The sequence below is a fragment of the Zootoca vivipara genome, chromosome 3 (genome assembly GCF_965207765.1).
Source record: "Zootoca vivipara chromosome 3, rZooViv2.hap1.1, whole genome shotgun sequence".
Classification (NCBI taxonomy): domain Eukaryota; kingdom Metazoa; phylum Chordata; class Lepidosauria; order Squamata; family Lacertidae; genus Zootoca; species Zootoca vivipara.
This window is the reverse complement of record NC_142586.1, coordinates 89342567-89361899: the sequence shown is the minus strand read 5'-3', so window position 1 is coordinate 89361899 and position 19333 is coordinate 89342567. Positions and strand designations below refer to the sequence as shown.

Sequence of the window (19333 nt, the reverse complement as noted above, 5' to 3'; positions counted from 1 at the left end):
ACTGGGAATGTCTGTTTTGCAGAAGCGACTTGCCTCAAACCAGAAATTACTGTTTATGTAATAGAAGCACCCCCATGCCACCCCATGGCAAACAAGATACACCTCTTAATGGACATAAATTAGTCATACACATTGATTTCAGTAGGTCTACAGTCTGGTTTAGTTAGATCAGGGGTTGTCAGCCTGGTCCCTACCGCCCACTAGTGGGAGTTTCAGGATTCTAGGTGGGCGGTAGGGGGTTCTGCGGCACAAGCTGAATCCTCCTTCCATCGAACACTGGCAGTAAGGAAATTTTACCATCAGGAAAGATGCATTAGTGGGCGGTAGGTATAAAAAGGTTGACTACCCCTGAGTTAGATGAATCCTTTGTGTGCATACTTACACAGACTGACAAAGCTTAATATGTAGTCATAATTCTATCACTTTATAATGTCATAATTTTAGAATGGCATGTGGATTTTACACATACAAAGACTTAATCTTTGTATTTTTAATCTTTTGTTGGAACCCGCCCAGAGTGGCTAGGGAAACCCAGGCAGATGGGCAGGGTATAAATAATAAATTAATATTACAGTGGTACCTTGGTTTACAACCATGATCCATTCTGGAGGTCCATTTGTAAACCAAAGCAGGTTGTAACCCAAGGCGCGATTTCGCCACTGCCCCCCCCCCAAATTTGTTTGTAATAAATAAAGGGGGGGTTGTAATCCAAAAAAGTTCGCAAACCGGGACACGCACTTCCAGGTTTTATGTGTTTGTAATCCAAAACATATGCAAACCAGACTTTTCGCAAACCAAGGTACACAGTATTATGTTATTACTGCTTTAACCAAAATTACAGGGTTGTTTAGAATATTTATTATGTTTATACACAAAATAATACTCACTACATTCTTTTCTCTCTCAGAACCCATTATTGACGATGTAGTATCTCATATTTTGAGACTGAGAGATAGACTTGGGTGGGAGACATCATTACCACGACGTGGATTTTTAGCTAAAACGGCAAATTTTCACAAGATCATGTTGCCGGTACAGTATTTACCTTTTCAGTTCAAGTCGGTTTGTCTAATTTATGTATTTAGGATTCAGTTTGGAACATGTTGAAGTTAATGAAAAATTGTCTTTGATTTTGATGGTTCTGTATTGTGGTTGTGCCACAAAATCCTAGCAAAAAACAGAGAAGTGATGCCTTGGGTTCTGGTTTTCATTAGATAGGCTGGCATGGAAGAAAGGTAACTCTAGCTAGTATTTGGTGGATGGAGAACTTTTACATATTATGTCTTTAGCTTTCTATTGCACCGTAACTTAAGGACTTGGGTGGTATAATTAAATATTTTGAATCTTCCTTCTGCATTTGCTTCTTAAATGCAGTATTGACTACAGTATTGACTAATGATTATAGATAGACAGATAGATAGCCAGATAGATGAGTAGATAGATCCGTATCCTATCTTATTAAATGAAAGATTTCCTGTTTTAGAGCTACTACTTTTGTTCTTGCACAACACCAGCTCTGCTTCCTAGGCTATTGTTTCTGGCAATCTGTTTTGGACTAACAGCACTCAAAGTGAGAACTATCCACCTTAATCTTTGTACTGTGAATTGCTGTTGCTTAATAATTAATAATCATTATGCTTAATAATTAATAATTAATAATTATTAAGATCCTTAAGACCTTTTCTGTTTATTTCCAAAGCCTAAAGATTGTGAATTTTCCAGCTGCATTGATTTTAATAAGACTTATGTGTCTTTACAATCTCAGCTTAATCAGTGTTTCTCAAACTTGGGTCCTAGCAGCTGTTAGACTGCCATCACCTCTAACTAGGTGAGCCAGTGGTCAGGGATGAGAGGAGTTGCAGTCCAATAACAGCTGGGGAGCTAAGTTTCAGAAACACTGGTTAAGTTCTTCATTAATTCATTTGGTTTTCTGTTATCAGAAAGGTGCATTACAGAAAGATGATGGAGAGTTTGTATATTGTCTCATAAGAAGTAGAAATGACCCCAAAGCAGACTATGATCCATATGACCTACAAGTAGTCTCTCCAAGTATGGCCAAACTAAGTAAAGAATATTGGACTGTTACAGCTTCATATATATCCAAGGTAAGCAACAGGGAAAAGCCTGCATAAAAATTGCTTTTCAGCTCTCTGCCTTGCTTACTGGGCTCTGAGAAATGCTGTCACAGACTTCACAGGCCTTGCGAGATCTCACAAGATCTCTGACAGCTCCGAAAGGTAAGGTTGCTCATTCCGGGTGCAGTTCCAGGAGGCTGTTTTGACTTGATGTGATTTACAGGCTATTCATTCCCCACCCCACCCCAAACATAACCCCGCACAAGAAGCAATCCTACTGTACATCAACGAGAATTCCTGATTCCCTGTTTTCTAACAATAAAGGTAAAGGTAAAGGTACCCCTGACCGTTAGGTCCAGTCGCGGACGACTCTGGGGTTGCAGCACTCATCTTGCTTTATAGGCTGAGGGAGCCGGTGTTTGTCTGCAGACAGTTTCCGGGTCATGTGGCCAGCATGGCTAAGCCGCTTCTGGCAAACCAGAGCAGCGCACGGAAACACCGTTTACCTTCCCGCTGGAGTGGTACCTATTTATCTACTTGCACTTTGGCGTGCTTTCGAACTGCTAGGTCGGCAGGAGCTGGGACCGAACAACAGGAGCTCACCCCATCACGGGGATTCAAACCCCGACCTTCTGGTCGGCAAACCCTAGGCTCGGTGGTTTAGACTACAGCACCACCCGTGTCCCATTTTCAATAGCAACGACTAAAAGGCATCCTCTCACTATCCTAAATTAGGTTTCAATCTGACACAAAGAAAGCTTGGGAGGAAACCTGGAGTAGACTTTTGTCCTGAGCTGAGTATGTTTTCAGAGGCACCTTGTCCTTAATCCTTGGTGTATGTTGGCTCACCTGGGCCACAGTAAAGTAAAAATAAAATAAAAAGTAAATTCCATAAATTTAAAATCTGACAATCCCCTGTTCTACACAAAGTGTGCCTTCCAAAGCAAAGGGTCTAATTGCAATTGCTTGTGTACTGATGGCTGGATCTCCAAACTGAGTTGAGTGACATTATTGTGAGATTATCTAAAAACAAATGTTTCTGAATTGTACAATCAATGGTCAGGTTTTCAGGAAAAATGATAGAATTCCTGTGCGTGACATTCTTGTTTTTTTCATTAAGTAGATGTAAAAAAACCATAAATAGTGGTAAGTAATGTGTTTGTAGATGTGTTCTTTTATAATTAACCAGCACCCTATAGATGAAAGAAGGGAGAAACTTCACAGTTTTAAATAAGCAGCTAAATCTTTGAACTCCTGAAAGTAGTTTTGCTTCATTTTTCTAGTTTACTTTAGTGTGTGGAAAACAAGAAATGGAAATAACACCAGTAATCGAGTGGTTGTGTGAAAGACAAATTTATTATGCATTACGAAGTATCGATATGTGTTTTAATTTCAGGTAAGGGATTGTATTATATTTTCAGTACATTATAGGCTTAATCCTGGAGTTCTGTTCGTCTTACAGAAGGGCTTTTCGGTTACAACACAAGATCTTGCATGAGAAGGGAGAATAGAAATTGAACGTTGTGCTTCAGTTTGTACAAATCTCTTGCACAAGGTTACACAGTCTTTCCCACAAGGTCTCAAGATGTGTGCCTGCAAAAAGCACTGCACAATTTCTCCTGCTGTTACCTAATTAATCCATCCTAGGCACTTTGTAATCACAGTGTTACGTAATATCTTCCACCAACTCTTGCGCAACATGTGTCACCAGGGGTGTCAACTTGAATAAAATATTGTGGGAGCGAGCCTAGGTATGCCCCACCCTGCAAAATCGATCACATGATGCAATGCACACACACCATTTGAATGGAAATGCCCATCGTCTTTGTGGGGGCACAGCCCCCTCAAATATTTTATTGTGGGGACCAAAGCTCCCATGGCCCCTAGGAGTTGGTTCCTACGTATGTCACTGCCAGATTTTCTTCTGTTATTCAAATAATAATAATTCTGATTATACTGGGGTGGATCTGTTAGTGCATCTCTTGATCCACCCCAATATAATCAGAATTATTATTATTCAAATTATTATTTCTTCCTATATGTTACTGAGGATGTTATAAGTTGTGAGGGGAGACCCCCTAAACCCAATAAATTAATGAAAGTCAGAATCAATATTTGGAGTATTGAAGAGAAGATTCCAGGCCAATGGAAAAATACAGGTTAAGCTTCCTTTCCAAGCCAGGGCATAGCTGCCAAGTTTTCCCTTTTCTCGCGAGGAAGCCTATTCAGCATAAGGGGAAATCCCTTTAAAAAAGGGATAACTTGGCAGCTATGAGCCAGGGCCTCACTTAGGTTAACATGATAAAAGGTGTTGACGACCCAGATCAGAGAGGAATCCTTGGGCCTGGGCAGACATGGGTTGCCAAAGTGACAGGCTGTAGAGTTCTCCATGCGGACATTTTCCTATGTCAATTTACAAGGCCCATTCACAGTAAGTAACCAATGTTAGTATTTGCTGATATTCATTCTTCCCATTGTTTCTTCTATTCCTCTCTATTATCTACTGTCTCCCTCACTGCAAGTTCCTTGGGAGAGATACCAGGTTTTTTTGGGGGGGGGGGGTTTCTTTTGCTTAACTGTTAAATTCACAATTCTGCTGCTACTGGAATTGAGACCTTTGAGTAGGGTCTTATTTTAAATATTTAAATATTTCCTTTTAGTGACAAAATTGAAGTAAACATGTGGCTCTATTATCTTTTTGTTGTGCAATCTCTTTCTCTACTTTTTTCTTTCTTTCCAGAAAGCATAAATGTTTTACCACCTGGAAAAGCAATGTTAAGAGATCAAAAATAGAGAACAGCAAGTACGTGTGAACAAAATATATTAGTGTAAACAGTTTGTGAACCTGAAGGCAGCCTTGTTTAGGAAAGATTTTAATGTTTGATGTTTTATCGCTTTATTATTATTATTATTATTATTATTATTATTATTATTATTATTATCGATATTCTGTTGAGAGCTGCCCAGAGTGGCTGGGGAAATCCAGCCAGATGGGTGGTGTAGAAATAAATTATTATTATTATTATTATTATTATTATTATTATTATTATTACCTATCATTTCTGAAATACAGTTAGCAAATAAGTTGTGCAGTGGTTTTCATTTTCAAGTTCAGATTTTTACAAAAATGTGTAGTGACCCATTATGGTTTACAGTGGTGGGATAGGAACAGAGAAGTGTACAGTGGTACCTCGGTTTAAGTACACAATTGGTTCCGGAAGTCTGTACTTAACCTGAAGTGTACTTAACCTGAAGCGAACTTTCCCATTGAAAGTAATGGAAAGTGGATTAATCCGTTCCAGACGGGTCCACGAAGTACTTAAACTGAAAGTACTCAAACCGAAGCATACTTAAACCGAGGTATGACTGTATATTACACCCCTGATGGATGTACAGTACTGTAGTTAGATGGATTTTCTTTGTGTGCCCTTGGAATAATGGGTGAGACTTATCTCGTCCATGAATCATAAACAGATGCATCTGATCGTGGCTGTGGCCACTGAAGCAGAGTCAGATGAAACTGTATGGCTCTGAATCCTATCCCCAATAGGGCTGTGGCAGCCAATGATTGCAGCCATTTTTCTGAGTTCCTCAGAACCTTCTTTATGTGATTTTAAATACAGAAACTTTTTATTAACTGGTGTCATTCCCCAGCCATAAAGAAATATTGAAGAAATGGGGGGAAATAGTTAAAGGATTAAAAGTATCCTTGAGAAAATGAGCAGGGTCTACCTTCATAGGATGGTATATACAGTCCGAGATATAAATTCCAAATTGGAGGGGAGAGGGGGACACTATAAAGCAGGGGTGTCAAACTCAAATTCATCGGGGGCCGCATCAGCAGTTTGGTCACCCTCAAAGGGCCGGTTGTATCTGTAGGACTATGTGTCCACTCTTTATTATCATAAATTATTGTCACTGCATTCAATTATTACTTTTTTTGTAATAATGTAAGTAATAACTAGCTCTGAAAGCAGAAACATAGTCAGAATAATGGCAAGTAGATATTCAAATGTACAATTATTGTACAATTTATTGAAAAATGATTTTTGGTAACTGCACTGGGTGGTGGAGGCTCGCTAGGGTTTCATGCAGGACCTTTGCAGAGCTACTAGTACCTGGAGGTGCTGGGGTCCTTCTGCATGCAGGACAGATGTTCTGCCAGTGAGCCACCACCCTTCACCAAAGGGACTGGCTGAGGTTGACTCACTGGAGCTGCTCTCCTGGTTCCAGGGTTTAAGGGCCAGAAGTATAAAGCAGCATCCTATGTTTCTGAGGAGAGGGAGAGGGAGAGGGAGAGGGAGAGGGAGGGAGTGAGGAAGGAAGGAAGGAAGGAAGGAAGGAAGGAAGGAAGGAAGGAAGGAAGGAAGGAAGGAAGGAAGGAGGGAGGGAGGGAGGGAGTGGGAGGGAGAGAGGAAGGAAGGAAGGAAAGAGGGGAGAGAAAGAAGAGTAGGAAATAAGGAAGAGAATAAAGAAGGAAAGAAAAAGAAAGAGGGAGAGAAGACGGAAAGGGAGAAAGAAGGAAGGAAGTAGAGGGAAAGAAAGAATAAGAATGAGGGAGAGGAAGAAAGTTGGGAAGGACGGAAGGAAGGAAGGAAGGAAGGAAGGAAGGAAGGAAGGAAGGAAGAAAGAAAGAAAGAAAGAAAGAAAGAAAGAAAGAAAGAAAGAAAGAAAGAAAGAAAAGAGGGAGCAGGAGGGAGAGAGGAAGGAAAGAGGTGAGAGAAAGAAGAGTAGGAAAGAAGGAATAAAGAAGGAAAGAAAAAGAAAGAGGGAGAGAAGACAGAGATAAAGAAGGAAGGAAGGAGAGGGAAAGAAAGAATAAGAACGAGAGAGAGGAAGGAAGAAAGGGAAGGGGGGGGGTCGCCGCCTTGATTCAGCGCCAGAAAAGAGCGCGAAGGGACCCAGGGGCAAAAAGCATTTCCCCGGCCCCAGCTGTTTGTCGGCGCTTTGTTGGCGCGGCGCTTAAGCAGCAAGGTCCCACTGCTGGGTCCCGCTGGCTGGGGCGCTCGGCGGGCCACATGACGAGGTCTGGCGGGCCGGATTTGGCCCCCGGGCCTTGTGTTTGACACCCGTGCTATAAAGGTTATATTAGTGTGTGTGTGTGGTGTGTGTACACACACATCCATTCATCCACTGCACACACACAATTTTGGAGAATTTGTATGGCATCCCTATTATGTCACTTAACATTTATTACTGTGAACTGAGAATCTGTATGGGTTTTATACTTAGAACTGGTTTTCTTTTTGGCAGAATGCTGTTGTATAAACGTTTGTTTCTGGCTGATGAGATATTACAAAAATGCTTGCTTTATATTCAAGCATTGTGTGAGGACTTGAGTAACACCGAGAAGCACAAATTGTCAGAAGATAAAACTATCAATTTCATAAAGGTGAGAAGAAAAATATTTTCCATGGATAGAAAAAGTGTAGGGAAAAATATTTTCACACCTTTAAATATAATTACTTATAAAGAAATATTTACTGTGGAAGCCAGTGAAAATCCGGAAGCCAATTAAAATGTAATATAATAAAATGAATGCATTAATGTACCGTTTCCATTTCTCAAGATTTCATCTGATAAATGATGAGGGCATTATAAACCATCAGTGTGAGAAACAAGAGAATTTGTTTCTCACACTGATGGTTCATAATGCCCTCATCATTTATCAGATGAAATCTTGAGAAATGGAAACCATACATTAATGTTTGGTTCTGGTTTATGTTCAGTTTTAACTAAAGTTCTGCTTTAGGTCTGGTTCAGGTTCAAGGTCATTAAGTCTGGGATTTGGCTTGTAACAACTGAATTGCATCAGTTCAGTTTCACAGTATGTTGCATATATGGTGATCTATGTAATTCTTAATACATTATTTTTAAATATAATTTTTTCTATTTATTGAAAGATTTAAATGTGGGGTTTTTAAAACAATAAACAACTTCCCAGTGATAGTTTGGTGATTCACATACATGTAATATTAAGCTGATTTTGCAGACAGCAGCTTTCATTAATCACCACTTAATTACATCTGTCGACAGCGCCTTGACAGATGCGAATTACCAGCCATGACACTCCCCTGGAAGTCCGATAATTAATTCAGTTCTTATGCTCTGTATATTTATTGCTGCTATGCTTTGTGGTGCATTATTGTGGGAAGTTAAGTAGAGAACCTTTCTGCTTGTTTAAAAGGAGTGCTATCAAAGTTGATTGCTGTGTTTACATTAAGATGAACAGAATTTCACAGATTTTTAACAGTTCTCTTTTTGCATTTTAGTGCTGATGCTATGTCATTTCTTGCTTTTGTCCTTAAGGATTAATGAGGTGGTTCAATGGACACAGGGTCTTGCATTAGATTTAGGGCATTTTTGGTTATTCTATATATACCCCCCCTTTTTCCTTAGATAGACATATCCCACACATACACTTTGGATGAATTTTGTGAGGAACAGTACAAACAAAGTCAACAGGCACTTACTCAGCTACAAGATTTTAAGGATAAAGTAATTAAAGAAATCCGGGCCTCTTTCTTAAAGGCAAGTTCTCTTTTTTTGTACTTTGATTCTGAAGATTTTAATTCTTGTATATCACTTCAGATATATATATATATTTCTCTAATAGCAAGAAAGATGGCATGCTTTTGAAGTTTCTTTGTATATTTCAAGTCTCAATGTGTATTTTATTCATTTTTTAAGTGAAACGGAATTGTTAGATGGAGAAAGGCTGTAGTTTAGTGCTAAAGTACATGCTGTGTTAAAAGATTCAATACCAGGCATCGCTAGATAGAGAGCTGCTGCCAGCCAGTGTAGATAATACTGAGTAAATGAATCAGTGGTAACGTATTAAACTCCTCTTTATGGAAGGGAGTCACCTCAGGCTCCTTAAAAGAAATAGAAGTGTGACTACTGAAAAAAATAATTCTTAACCCAGAAGACTTGAACAATTAAAGACTAGTGGGAAATGGGCTCAAGTTATCATCAGTATTCTTGGAGAATGCTGAATTTCTTATTTCAATTGGTGCTGAGCTCTGATATTTTAATCTTTTTAAACATGTTAATATTATTTGACTATCTGTTCATTTTAGTCCCCGTTTCATTCTGTTGGTGAATACTTTAGCAGGTTCCTTCCACATTCTTACATTTCCAACATTTGTTACCTTGTTTATGATAAATCTTAGCTAGTTTTACCGGTGTAAGGTATACATCTATACATCATCTTCATCATATTTTCTTTTAACACATTACATGCAGTAAACTTTATATTCTTCTTCCAAAGCCTTTCCCAATCCTCTACCATTATGTTATGACCTACCTCTTTTGCCCAATCAATCATTACTGATTTCGTCTGCTCATCCTTAGTGTGCCACTCCAACAATAAATTAATCATCTTAGAAAGATTCTTTGTCTTAGACTCTAATAAATCCATCTCCAATTTGGATTTTTTTGCTTGAAAACCTATTTTTTTGTCCATTTTATACATTTTATTTATTTGATGATATTGCAGCCAATCATTTAAATTATTCTTCAATTGTTCATAAGTCTTTAACTTAAACTGATCCTTCTCCTCCACCAATAAATCTTTATACTTTAACCACTTGGTTTCCATATTCAATTTTTTATGAGCTTTTGCCTCTAAGGGTGAAATTCACCTGGCTGTCACTCTTTCTAAGAAATCTTTATATCTACTCCAAACATTGTACAATGATTTTCTTATAATATGACATTAAAAACCTTTATGGATCTTGATCTTATCATACCACAAATATGCATGGCAAACTTGACATGAGTCAACAGTGTGATGCAGCAGCTAAAAAAGCCAATGCAATTCTGGGCTGCATCGATAGGAGTATAGCATCTAGATCAAGGGAAGTAATAGTACCACTGTATTCTGCTCTGGTCAGACCTCACCTGGAGTACTGTGTCCAGTTCTGGGCACCACAGTTCAAGAAGGATACTGCAAGCTGGAACGTGTCCAGAAGAGGGCAACCAAAATGGTCAAAGGCCTGGAAACGATGCCTTATGAGGAAAGGCTTAGGGAGCTGGGTATGTTTAGCCTAGAGAAGAGAAGGTTAAGGGGTGATATGATAGCCATGTTCAAATATATAAAAGGATGTCATATAGAGGAGGGAGAAAGGTTGTTTTCTGCTGCTCCAGAGAAGCGGACACGGAGCAATGGATTCAAACTACGAGAAAGAAGATTCTACCTAAACATTAGGAAGAACTTCCTGACAGTAAGAGCTGTTCGGCAGTAGAATTTGCTACCAAGGAGTGTGGTGGAGTCTCCTTCTTTGGAGGTCTTTAAGCAGAGGCTTGACAGGCATATGTCAAGAATGCTTTGGTGGTGTTTCCTGCTTGGCAGGGGGTTGGACTGGATGGCCCTTGTGGTCTCTTCCAACTCTATGATTCTAACCAAATGCATTGTCATAGCCTTCCAAGTCTAATACGAGTAAAAACCATTCTTTCATCCAGCAAAGTGCTGCTGCTTCAAAATATAACTTTAAATCTGGCAGTGAAAAACCTCTTTCTTTAGCATCTGTTAACAATTTATATTTGATTCTAGGCTTTTCCCCTTGCCAGATAAATCTTGATAAAACTCTTTGCCATTCTTTGAAACAACCTAACTTATCAACAATAGGTAATGCTTGAAACAAAAACATCTTTGGCAGTACATTCATTTTTATCACAGAAATTCGGCCCATCAAGGATAATTTCAAATTTGACCATATATCTAGATCTCTCTTTATTTCTTTCCACAATTTCTCGTAATTATTTTTAAACAAATCTATATTTCCCCCAGTCATATTCACTCCCAGGTATTTCACCTTTTTAACGAACGTCAACCCTGTGGCTTCTTGCAATCTATTTATTTCTTCTGGTGATAAATTCTTACTCAATACTTTAGTTTTCAACTTATTCAATTTCAATCCTGCAAGCTGTCCAAACTCCTGTATTATCTCCAACGCTTTAACTACACTGGTCTCTGGATCTTGTAACGTTAATACTAAGTCAGCTGCAAAGGCTTTTAATTTATACTGTTTTGATCCCACACCTATACCTTTAACATAATTATTTTTTCTAATCATATTCAGCAACACTTCCAGGACCGTTATAAAGAGTAGAGGGGAGAGTGGGCACCCTTGCCTGGTGCCTTTATCAATTCTAATTTCATCTGAAACCACAGTATTCACAATAATTTTCGCTTTTTGTTCTGAATAGATTGCAGTTATTCCATTTAAAAACTTTTGTCCAACCTCCATATTTTCCCAATTTTTTATCATAAAGTTCCAAGAAACATTATCAAATGCCTTCTCCGAATCTATGAAGATTAACGCTGCACTGGTATTTTTTTTTGTTTCTAACATTTCTAGCACATCCACAATATTTCTGATGTTGTCTTACATATGTCTGGCGGGTAAAAAACCTGCCTGGTCTGTATGTATTTGATCCTTTAATACCTTTTTCAATCTTGAGGCCAAAATGCTTGCAAAATTTTAAAGTCCACATTCAAAAGGGAGATTGGACGGTAGTTTTTCATCTGTGATCTATCCATATCAGGTTTTGGGATCAGGGTTACATAAGCTTCTCTCCAGGTCTTGGGTGCCTTGTCCCCTCCAAGAATCTTATTATATACGTCTGCCAATGGTTCTATTAACCAGTCCTTCAAAATTTTGTAATATTTTGATGTTAGCCCATCTGGTCCTGGTGCCCTGCCAATTTTTAATTGATTTATTGCTACTTCCACTTCCTGTTTTGTAACTTTATAGTTCAGTACTATATCTATCGGAATGTTTTGCAGTCCATGTTTGTCAAGGAATTGCTCTATTTTCTTCTGTTGTTCCTTTTCTTTTTTATATAGCTGTTCGTAGTATTTCTGAAAGGCTTTCCTTATCTCTATCGGGTTCTCGATAATTTTATCCTCTATCTTGATGCTAGTGATTGTACTCTGTTTCTGTCTCTTTTTTAATTGCCATGCTAATAATTTCCCACATTTATTTGCAGATTCAAAATTCCTTTGGTTCATCATTTTAATATTCCATTCAATTTCCATATTTATTAATTGCGTGTACTGTACTTGTAAATATTTAATTTCTTTTTGAATTTGCTTATCTTTGGGCTTGCATCTCATTTTTTTCTCTTTTTCCTTCAATTGTGACAATATATTCTCTTTTTTATCATTTTTTTGTTTCTTTCTAATCGCATTCTGCTGAATTAAAAATCCCCTCATCACAGCCTTACTAGCATCCCAGATTGTCCTTTTCTCTGTCTCTGTACTCAAATTCAATTCAAAATAGTCCTTTAAAGTTTTTTGGTCTTTTTTAACAATCTCTTCTTTCCTCATCAAAGCATCATTCATTCTCCACCTGAAGGAACCCTGTAGAGACAGCTTTAATTCCACCATTACTGCATTATGATCTGAACAAGTCCTTGGGCAAATTTCTGTCTTAATAACTCTTGAGGCCAAATTTCTAGTTATCCAAATATAATCCAATCTTGACAACGATTATTTTGAATCTGAGAAAAATGTACTGTCTTTTTCTAATGGATTTTCCATTCTCCAAGCATCTATCATGTTAAAATTATCTACCCTTCTCGAAAAAGGATTTTGGTAGCCTTCCATCGTTGGAAATTTTCAGTCTCTGAGATCTGTCCATCAAAGTTGAGGCTATCCCATTCAAATCTCCCACTATAACCATGGTGTACTCCAATAACACATCGTGGAGTTTTTTTTAAAGAATTCAGCCTTTGCTTCAGTAGGCGCATAGACTCCTACAAAAAGATATTTTTCACCTTGCACTGACACTTCTACTGCTACATACCTCCCCTCTTCATCCTTGAACATCAATTTAGATTCCCATTTTTCTTTCACGTAGATTACTCCTCTTTTTTTCACTTTATCAGATGATATATGTTCTTGGCCCAACCTTTTATTTTGTAAAATTTTTCTATGGGTTCTTATCACATGTGTCTCTTGTAGGCAAATCACATCCAAATTTTGTTTTACTAAAACTATTCCTTTTAGGCCGAAAATTCAAACCATGAACATTCCATGTCAATATTCTGAGAGCCATATTTGTTTACACTGCTCCACCCGCACCTGCTTCTTGCTCTGGGACCGCCACTGCTGCTCCAAGTGGTTCCTCAAATTCTGGTCTTAATTCAAATTCCAAGTCCACTGCGTGTTTCTCCAAAAAATATTCTCTTTTGTTCTGGTGTTGTGATTCTTATGTTCTTGCCTTTGTGTACAAAGAAGAGGCCTTGTGGGAACTCCCAACGATAGGAAATCCCTTTTTTTCTCAAAGCATTCGCTAAGTCCATATAACAATTTCTGAACCCTAGGAACCATTTTGGAATGTCTTTGAAGAGTACCACTTGTTGTCCTTTTATCACCAGATTGCTTCTGTAATGTAGTCCTAGTATGAAATCCCTCTGTGCTCTGGTCTGGAATTTCACCATGCAGTCTCCCACTATTTTTGATCCTTTTCCCCCTCTTGGTCCGAATCTATAAACCTGCTCTATGGTTTTCTCCAGTTCTTCTTTCTCCAACTCCCACAGCGTGGCAAATTCTTGGATTATCACTTCTCTTAAATTGCCTTGCTCCACCTCCGGAAAATTTCTTAGACGCAAATAAGATTCACGTTGTTTCATCTGCAGAAAAGCAATCACAATTTGGGTTGATTCTTCTTGTTTTTCCAATTGTTACCTATGTGTTTCCAACTCTACAACCTTCTCAGTCACTCCTTGGATCTGGTCTGTACGTCCTTTTTCAAAGACCCAAGATCTTGCTTTATGTGCTGTATTCCATCTGCATTGGAATTAACAGTAGCATCTAATTTATCCAAACGTTGTGTAAGTGTATTTATACCAGTAGTATTAGATCTTACTTCTGCTTTTATTTCTGCCAACGCTGCCAGTACCTGTTCTTGGTAGGATATTGTTGCTTGTGGTGTTGCTGATACAGAGGATTTTCTATGCTGTTCTTGTTGTACAGGTGTTGTTTGTACAGTTGGCACTGAGTGCTTCTTAGGGCCTGACATAGTCAAAATAAACTAACAGCAAAAGACAGTAGCTGTGCCCTCAAGGTCAGTCACCAAAAAGTCCCAGAACCAGCCACAAGGGGCCAGTGAGCAGTACAAATATCCAATTCCCACAAGCAATGCAAAGCCAATTTGACTCAGTCAATAAATTTTCCAGCAGTAATATGCACTTATTATTTCCAAAGAACGAAAATGGGGTATCACTCTAATGTTAATCCAGTTAAAAAGTCTATTCCAGCAGTTCGGATTGCTGCAAGAAACTTCAAAGAGACAAATAGGAAACGAGAGTTCAACAGTTCAGCAGTTCAGCAGTTCTCCATGGTGACGTCACAATGCCTGTCTGAGCCCCCGGGACGCCGTTCTCTGGGGGAATTGCGGTGTATTTTTAAGCTTTTTTTTTTTTAAACTTTCAGGGCTTTTAATATCAAAGTCTCTTTTCCCCTTAGCCATGTCTCTGGGGATTTTTTAAGAGTACCGATTTGGAAGTTTTAACTTTTTAAAAACTTGCTTCCGGTTGAAGCTGCTTGCAGTACTTTCGCTTTTAGCACAGCAGAAAGAACGGACTTTCTTTGATTTATGATTCTTTCCGTGGTCCGAATTTATTCCCAAATTATAGTTTTAAGCTGTTACTCGCGAAAATCCAATTGTCTAATCTTAGAAAGGAAGAATCCACCGCTCAGTTAGCAGTCGGCTTAGAGCTGCGCACGGCAAAGGTAGTAGTCAGTTCATGAGCCCATGTCTACCACTTTCCCCGCTCTCATCACCCCCAAAAGGGGGCTTGCCGGGGGGCAAAGGAGATGTGCCTGGGCTCCGCTGAATCCACGTCCCCAGAACGCTCGATCTGGGGCTCTTTGTGGGGGTCCTAGGCGCTCTCACAGCCCCTCCCCTTCACCGTGCAGGGAATCTCGGAGCTCGAGAATTCCCCGCCGATCTGTAATGGCGGTAGACCGGAAGTCAATATTTTAATCTTTTTAAACATGTTAATGTTATTTGACTATCTGTTCATTTTAGTCCCCCTTTCATTCTGTTGGTGAATACTTTAGCTTGCATGGTGAGTTTTTGAAATTCGTGATTGAGCTAAATGGTTCTTAAAGCGGTATCTTATTTTATTATGAACTCTGTGTATTTTGATTGTAAACTGATGTTTTAATTTGTTTTGTTTTAATTTATGTCATGTAGAGGCTTTTGTATGAAGCGACCAATCTAACAATTATACATAATGAGAAGACCAGTTCACCATATAAAAACTGTTTTTTGTTACGAGATAAAATTATGTTATCTTATAAAAATGTTATTCAGTATATAGTAATGATTTTTTCCCAAATTATTTTTTCCTAAATGTTATAGATAGCTGAAATGAAGGGAGCAGAAAAGCTTTTTCCACATTTGCCAGATGATGCCAGAGAAAAACCAAAACACTATGAGATAGCTGGATGGCGGCACATAATGGACGACTTTTCTAGGTTTATTCAGCTTGTTGACAGAATGTTTCAAGAACTGCTTCGAAAATTGGTTCACAATGCTTTAAACTTTCTTTTGGAGATACTTGAAGGCTCTAATAATAAGTCAGTTCCAACACTGAAGACAAATGAGGACCTTATATGGTATTTTCTCTTGTTTATGATGAAAACACTTGTCCAAAATGTTTTGCTTTATTGTATTGTTCATAAGATTCCTTAGTCATTTTCTTTTATGATTAAGCATAGGTACCTGTTTTGAAAGATTATGAAAAAGAATTTCTCAGAGTAAATGCTTGTTGAATATGAGTAAAGAGCCAAGTATAATATTTATTCTAATAATTGTTATAATAAACACCAATTATAAGAGCTGTTTGACAGTGGAATTTGCTGCCAAGGAGTGTGGTGGAGTCTCCTTCTTTCGAGGTCTTTAAGCAGAGGCTTGACAGCCATCTGTCAGGAATGCTTTGGTGGCGTTTCCTGCTTGGCAGGGGGTTGGACTGGATGGCCCTTGTGGTCTCTTCCAACTCTATGATTCTATGGTATAGTTAACAAATAATTAAATACTGTAATCTTTCTGATATATTTAATATGTAGTTTAATGTTTTGAGGCAGTTACCAGTATCATTCTGTATCTACTACCCTGAGCTCTTTGGGAAAATGTAGGATAAAAGTGTGTGCAATTACTTAGTAGAAAGAGTTTGTCCTATATCTGTTCAAAAATAATTTAGGGTTTTTTTTTTCATTTATGCAGGGCATATAAAAAAACAATTGAGAGAGCAAATAGCTTATCGAATACTGAGAATAGACATCAACAGATGTTTCAAGCCAATTATTTTGAAATATCGCAGGCATCATCACGCCATTCAAAAGAGCCTGAGCCGCAAGTAGAAATCACTACTATTAGTGATATAGAGAAGGTAAATTGTTTTCAATGAAAATCTCTTAATTTAACCCTTAGGAAGGACTGAAGATAATGCATGATTGCATTCTGCCAGATTTTTTATTCATTTACCGTATATCTCACTTTGTTGTTTGATTGTTAATTCATTCATGCTCCACTTTTCAAAATAAAACCATCCTAATATAGCTTATTTCAATAGGAATTAAAGCAAACGTACACATGAGTTTTAGGTTCACGTTTCTTATAGTCTCTCCATGCCTCATGACACACTATTTGGAAACTATAGGCAGTTTCTTCCTAGGTTTTTTTTAATGCTTAAGGTATAATAAAATTAAGATTCCCCCCCCCATGTTATATCTCATTAATTTCTAAGCACAAGGGTCTCTTTTTGAATCAGAATCACAGTGGTAAGAAATTTAGAAACTCGTGCTAAATCTCCATGCTCTTGAGGAACAATGTGCAAAAATAGTTTTCATTAATCCTTTAGACTCATTCCTTTTCACTTAATTTCAGAATGTTAATAACAACAACAACAATAATATAAAATGGATTTTTTGTTGTTATTAAGGTATGAATCACCTTTTACATGTCTCAAAAGTGATTTACAAACATATCATGAAAATTTTATAAAACAGTATGAAAACAACTGGTTAGGTTAAAGAACAATATCAAATGAGCACCTAAGGCAGAGATTGTTTCATCCAGCTGAAAAAAAAGCCATGTCAAAATAAAAAATGTTTTCCATTGTTTCTGGGAAATACATATATTGGGTACCTGTCGTAATGAAACATAGATGCCACACTGAAAACTCTGTTATGAGTTGTTAATGTGGAGCAGGCTACTGATATTTTTCGGACTTTAGGAAGAAACTCTCCTGCAAAATGCAGCGACCTATTGGATATATAAGAGATAAGGTAGTCTCTCAAATAACTGGGTCTTTAGGTATATAGGACCTTAGAAATTATTCACAGAGAATATTTTCTGTGAAAGTATTCACAGAAAGTATTTTCTGTGAACCACCCTAAGACCTCCAGGTATAGCGCATTGTATAAATTCAATTAATAATAATAATAATAATAATAATAATTTGATGTTGGCCTGAGAGAAGATCAGCAGCCAGTGCGAATCCTACAAAGTGTTGTGTCCTAGCAGTAGTTTGACCCCACAAGCAACCTAGGTGCCAAGTTCTGGACTAACTGTAGCCTCTGGACCTACCTCAACAGTAACCCCTCATATTCAAGCAAGAATAAACAGATTTATAATATATTAATGTTGTGGATTATTCAATTTTGTTCCTTAGTAATATTACCGTATATTATTTTTCTGAATATTTCTATTTCTATTTTATAATTAAACACTTCTTTTTAAATAATATTTTTCACATAATTTTTCATACTGTGCAGTTTTTCCATTTGCATTTAAATGATGAAAAACTTAATACAAATGTAAACCGTTTTTGTTTTTCTTATACAAATTTAGATACTGGAAGATGTAAAAAGGCAACTGAGAGGAGAGGAAGAATATGTGCCACTATTTGAATTAAATATATATCTTAGAATTCCTTATGAAAAGGAACTTTGTCGAAAATACATCCAGGAGGAGGAGGATTATATTTCAGAAACCTCATTAGTACCTTTCAATGAAACACCAGAAGATGAAGATTTGAAACAATTATCTCAATGTGACAGACTAAACAAACATGAAGAATCGGAAAATTCTATGCTACTCCAGTCAAATACACCCAACGATGAAAAAACCATTTCGAGTAAGAGGAACCCGAGTTCTTTGAGATTACAACTTTGAGCCTTTGAGTCTGCATGAGCACAGATGCGCAGCTCAGAGTCACATTAGATATACCATCTCTCCAAGATCTAACTGTTGAGTCAGTAGACTTAGCCATGCTTCCTCTGATCCCACTGCTTTTCCTGTGGGGAAAACCACTCTTTCATGTTCAGTTGGAGCAAACTGCTATTTGAGTTTTATCCAGGTGGATGTTTGCTCCAATTTAGCACTGAAGAGCATGGGAAATGATCAGGGCAAGGAAACAAACTGCTTGGACCTGTGCTTTCTAGGCATGGGACAAGCAGAAGTGTGGATGAACCCAGTGGCAAGTGACATGAGCTCTGCAGCTATCACACTGGGTTTACGTAGGAGATAGATTGCGGATGAAATCTGTAGATTACAATTTAAACCTCCTATCCCATATGTGTGAGAAATACAGGCTGTAAGGCTGTGAAGCCTTTAGCAGAGTAAAACACATATAGGCCTGTTCTTATGTTGCAATCCTCTGCAGCTTTCTAGGAAGAGGCACATGGAGAAATTTCCAGGTACGTTTCTGTGGGGAGAGGCAGGTATTGCAGCCCTGAGCTGCATAAAACTTTATAGGTCAAAAGGAGCACTTTGAATTGAGCCCAGAAATTAATTGGAACCCACTGTAGTTGTTCCAGAATTGACATTATCTGCTCAGATTGTCTTGCCCCAGACAGAAATCTGGTTATTGGATTCTGCACTAGCTGCAGTTTCTCAACCATCTTCAAAAGTAGTACCTGCCACATTCCATAATGTATGGTTGTGTTAACATTTTCCTTTAAGTTGGTATCAGCAACCTTTGGATTCTCCTCACTTTAGTGGCTATACAAACTTCACTATTAACAACAACAACAACAACAACAACAACAACAACAACAACAATTTATTATTTATACCCCGCCCATCTGGCTGGGTTTCCCCAGCCACTCTGGGCGGCTTCCAACAGAAAAATAAAATACAGAAATCTATTAAACATTAAAAAGCCTCCCTAAACAGGGCTGCCTTTAGGTATTTTCTAAATGTCAGGTAGTTGTTTATCTCTCTGACCACTACCGAGAA

The 19333-nt window shown here is 38.0% G+C and overlaps 1 protein-coding gene across 1 annotated transcript in view; it reads left to right on the top strand.

Moving 5' to 3' along the window:
* The window catches only part of DNAH14 (dynein axonemal heavy chain 14), a 134568-nt gene that overhangs the window by 1143 nt on the left and 114092 nt on the right, over positions 1 to 19333 (top strand). Inside the window, exons 3-11 of the mRNA XM_088667057.1 lie at positions 908 to 1032; positions 1941 to 2105; positions 3359 to 3471; positions 4816 to 4878; positions 7329 to 7467; positions 8475 to 8606; positions 15452 to 15708; positions 16316 to 16481; positions 17945 to 18230. Of these exons, the coding sequence (XP_088523183.1) occupies positions 908 to 1032; positions 1941 to 2105; positions 3359 to 3471; positions 4816 to 4878; positions 7329 to 7467; positions 8475 to 8606; positions 15452 to 15708; positions 16316 to 16481; positions 17945 to 18230 (1446 nt within the window). The remainder of the gene's footprint in view (positions 1 to 907; positions 1033 to 1940; positions 2106 to 3358; positions 3472 to 4815; positions 4879 to 7328; positions 7468 to 8474; positions 8607 to 15451; positions 15709 to 16315; positions 16482 to 17944; positions 18231 to 19333) is intronic.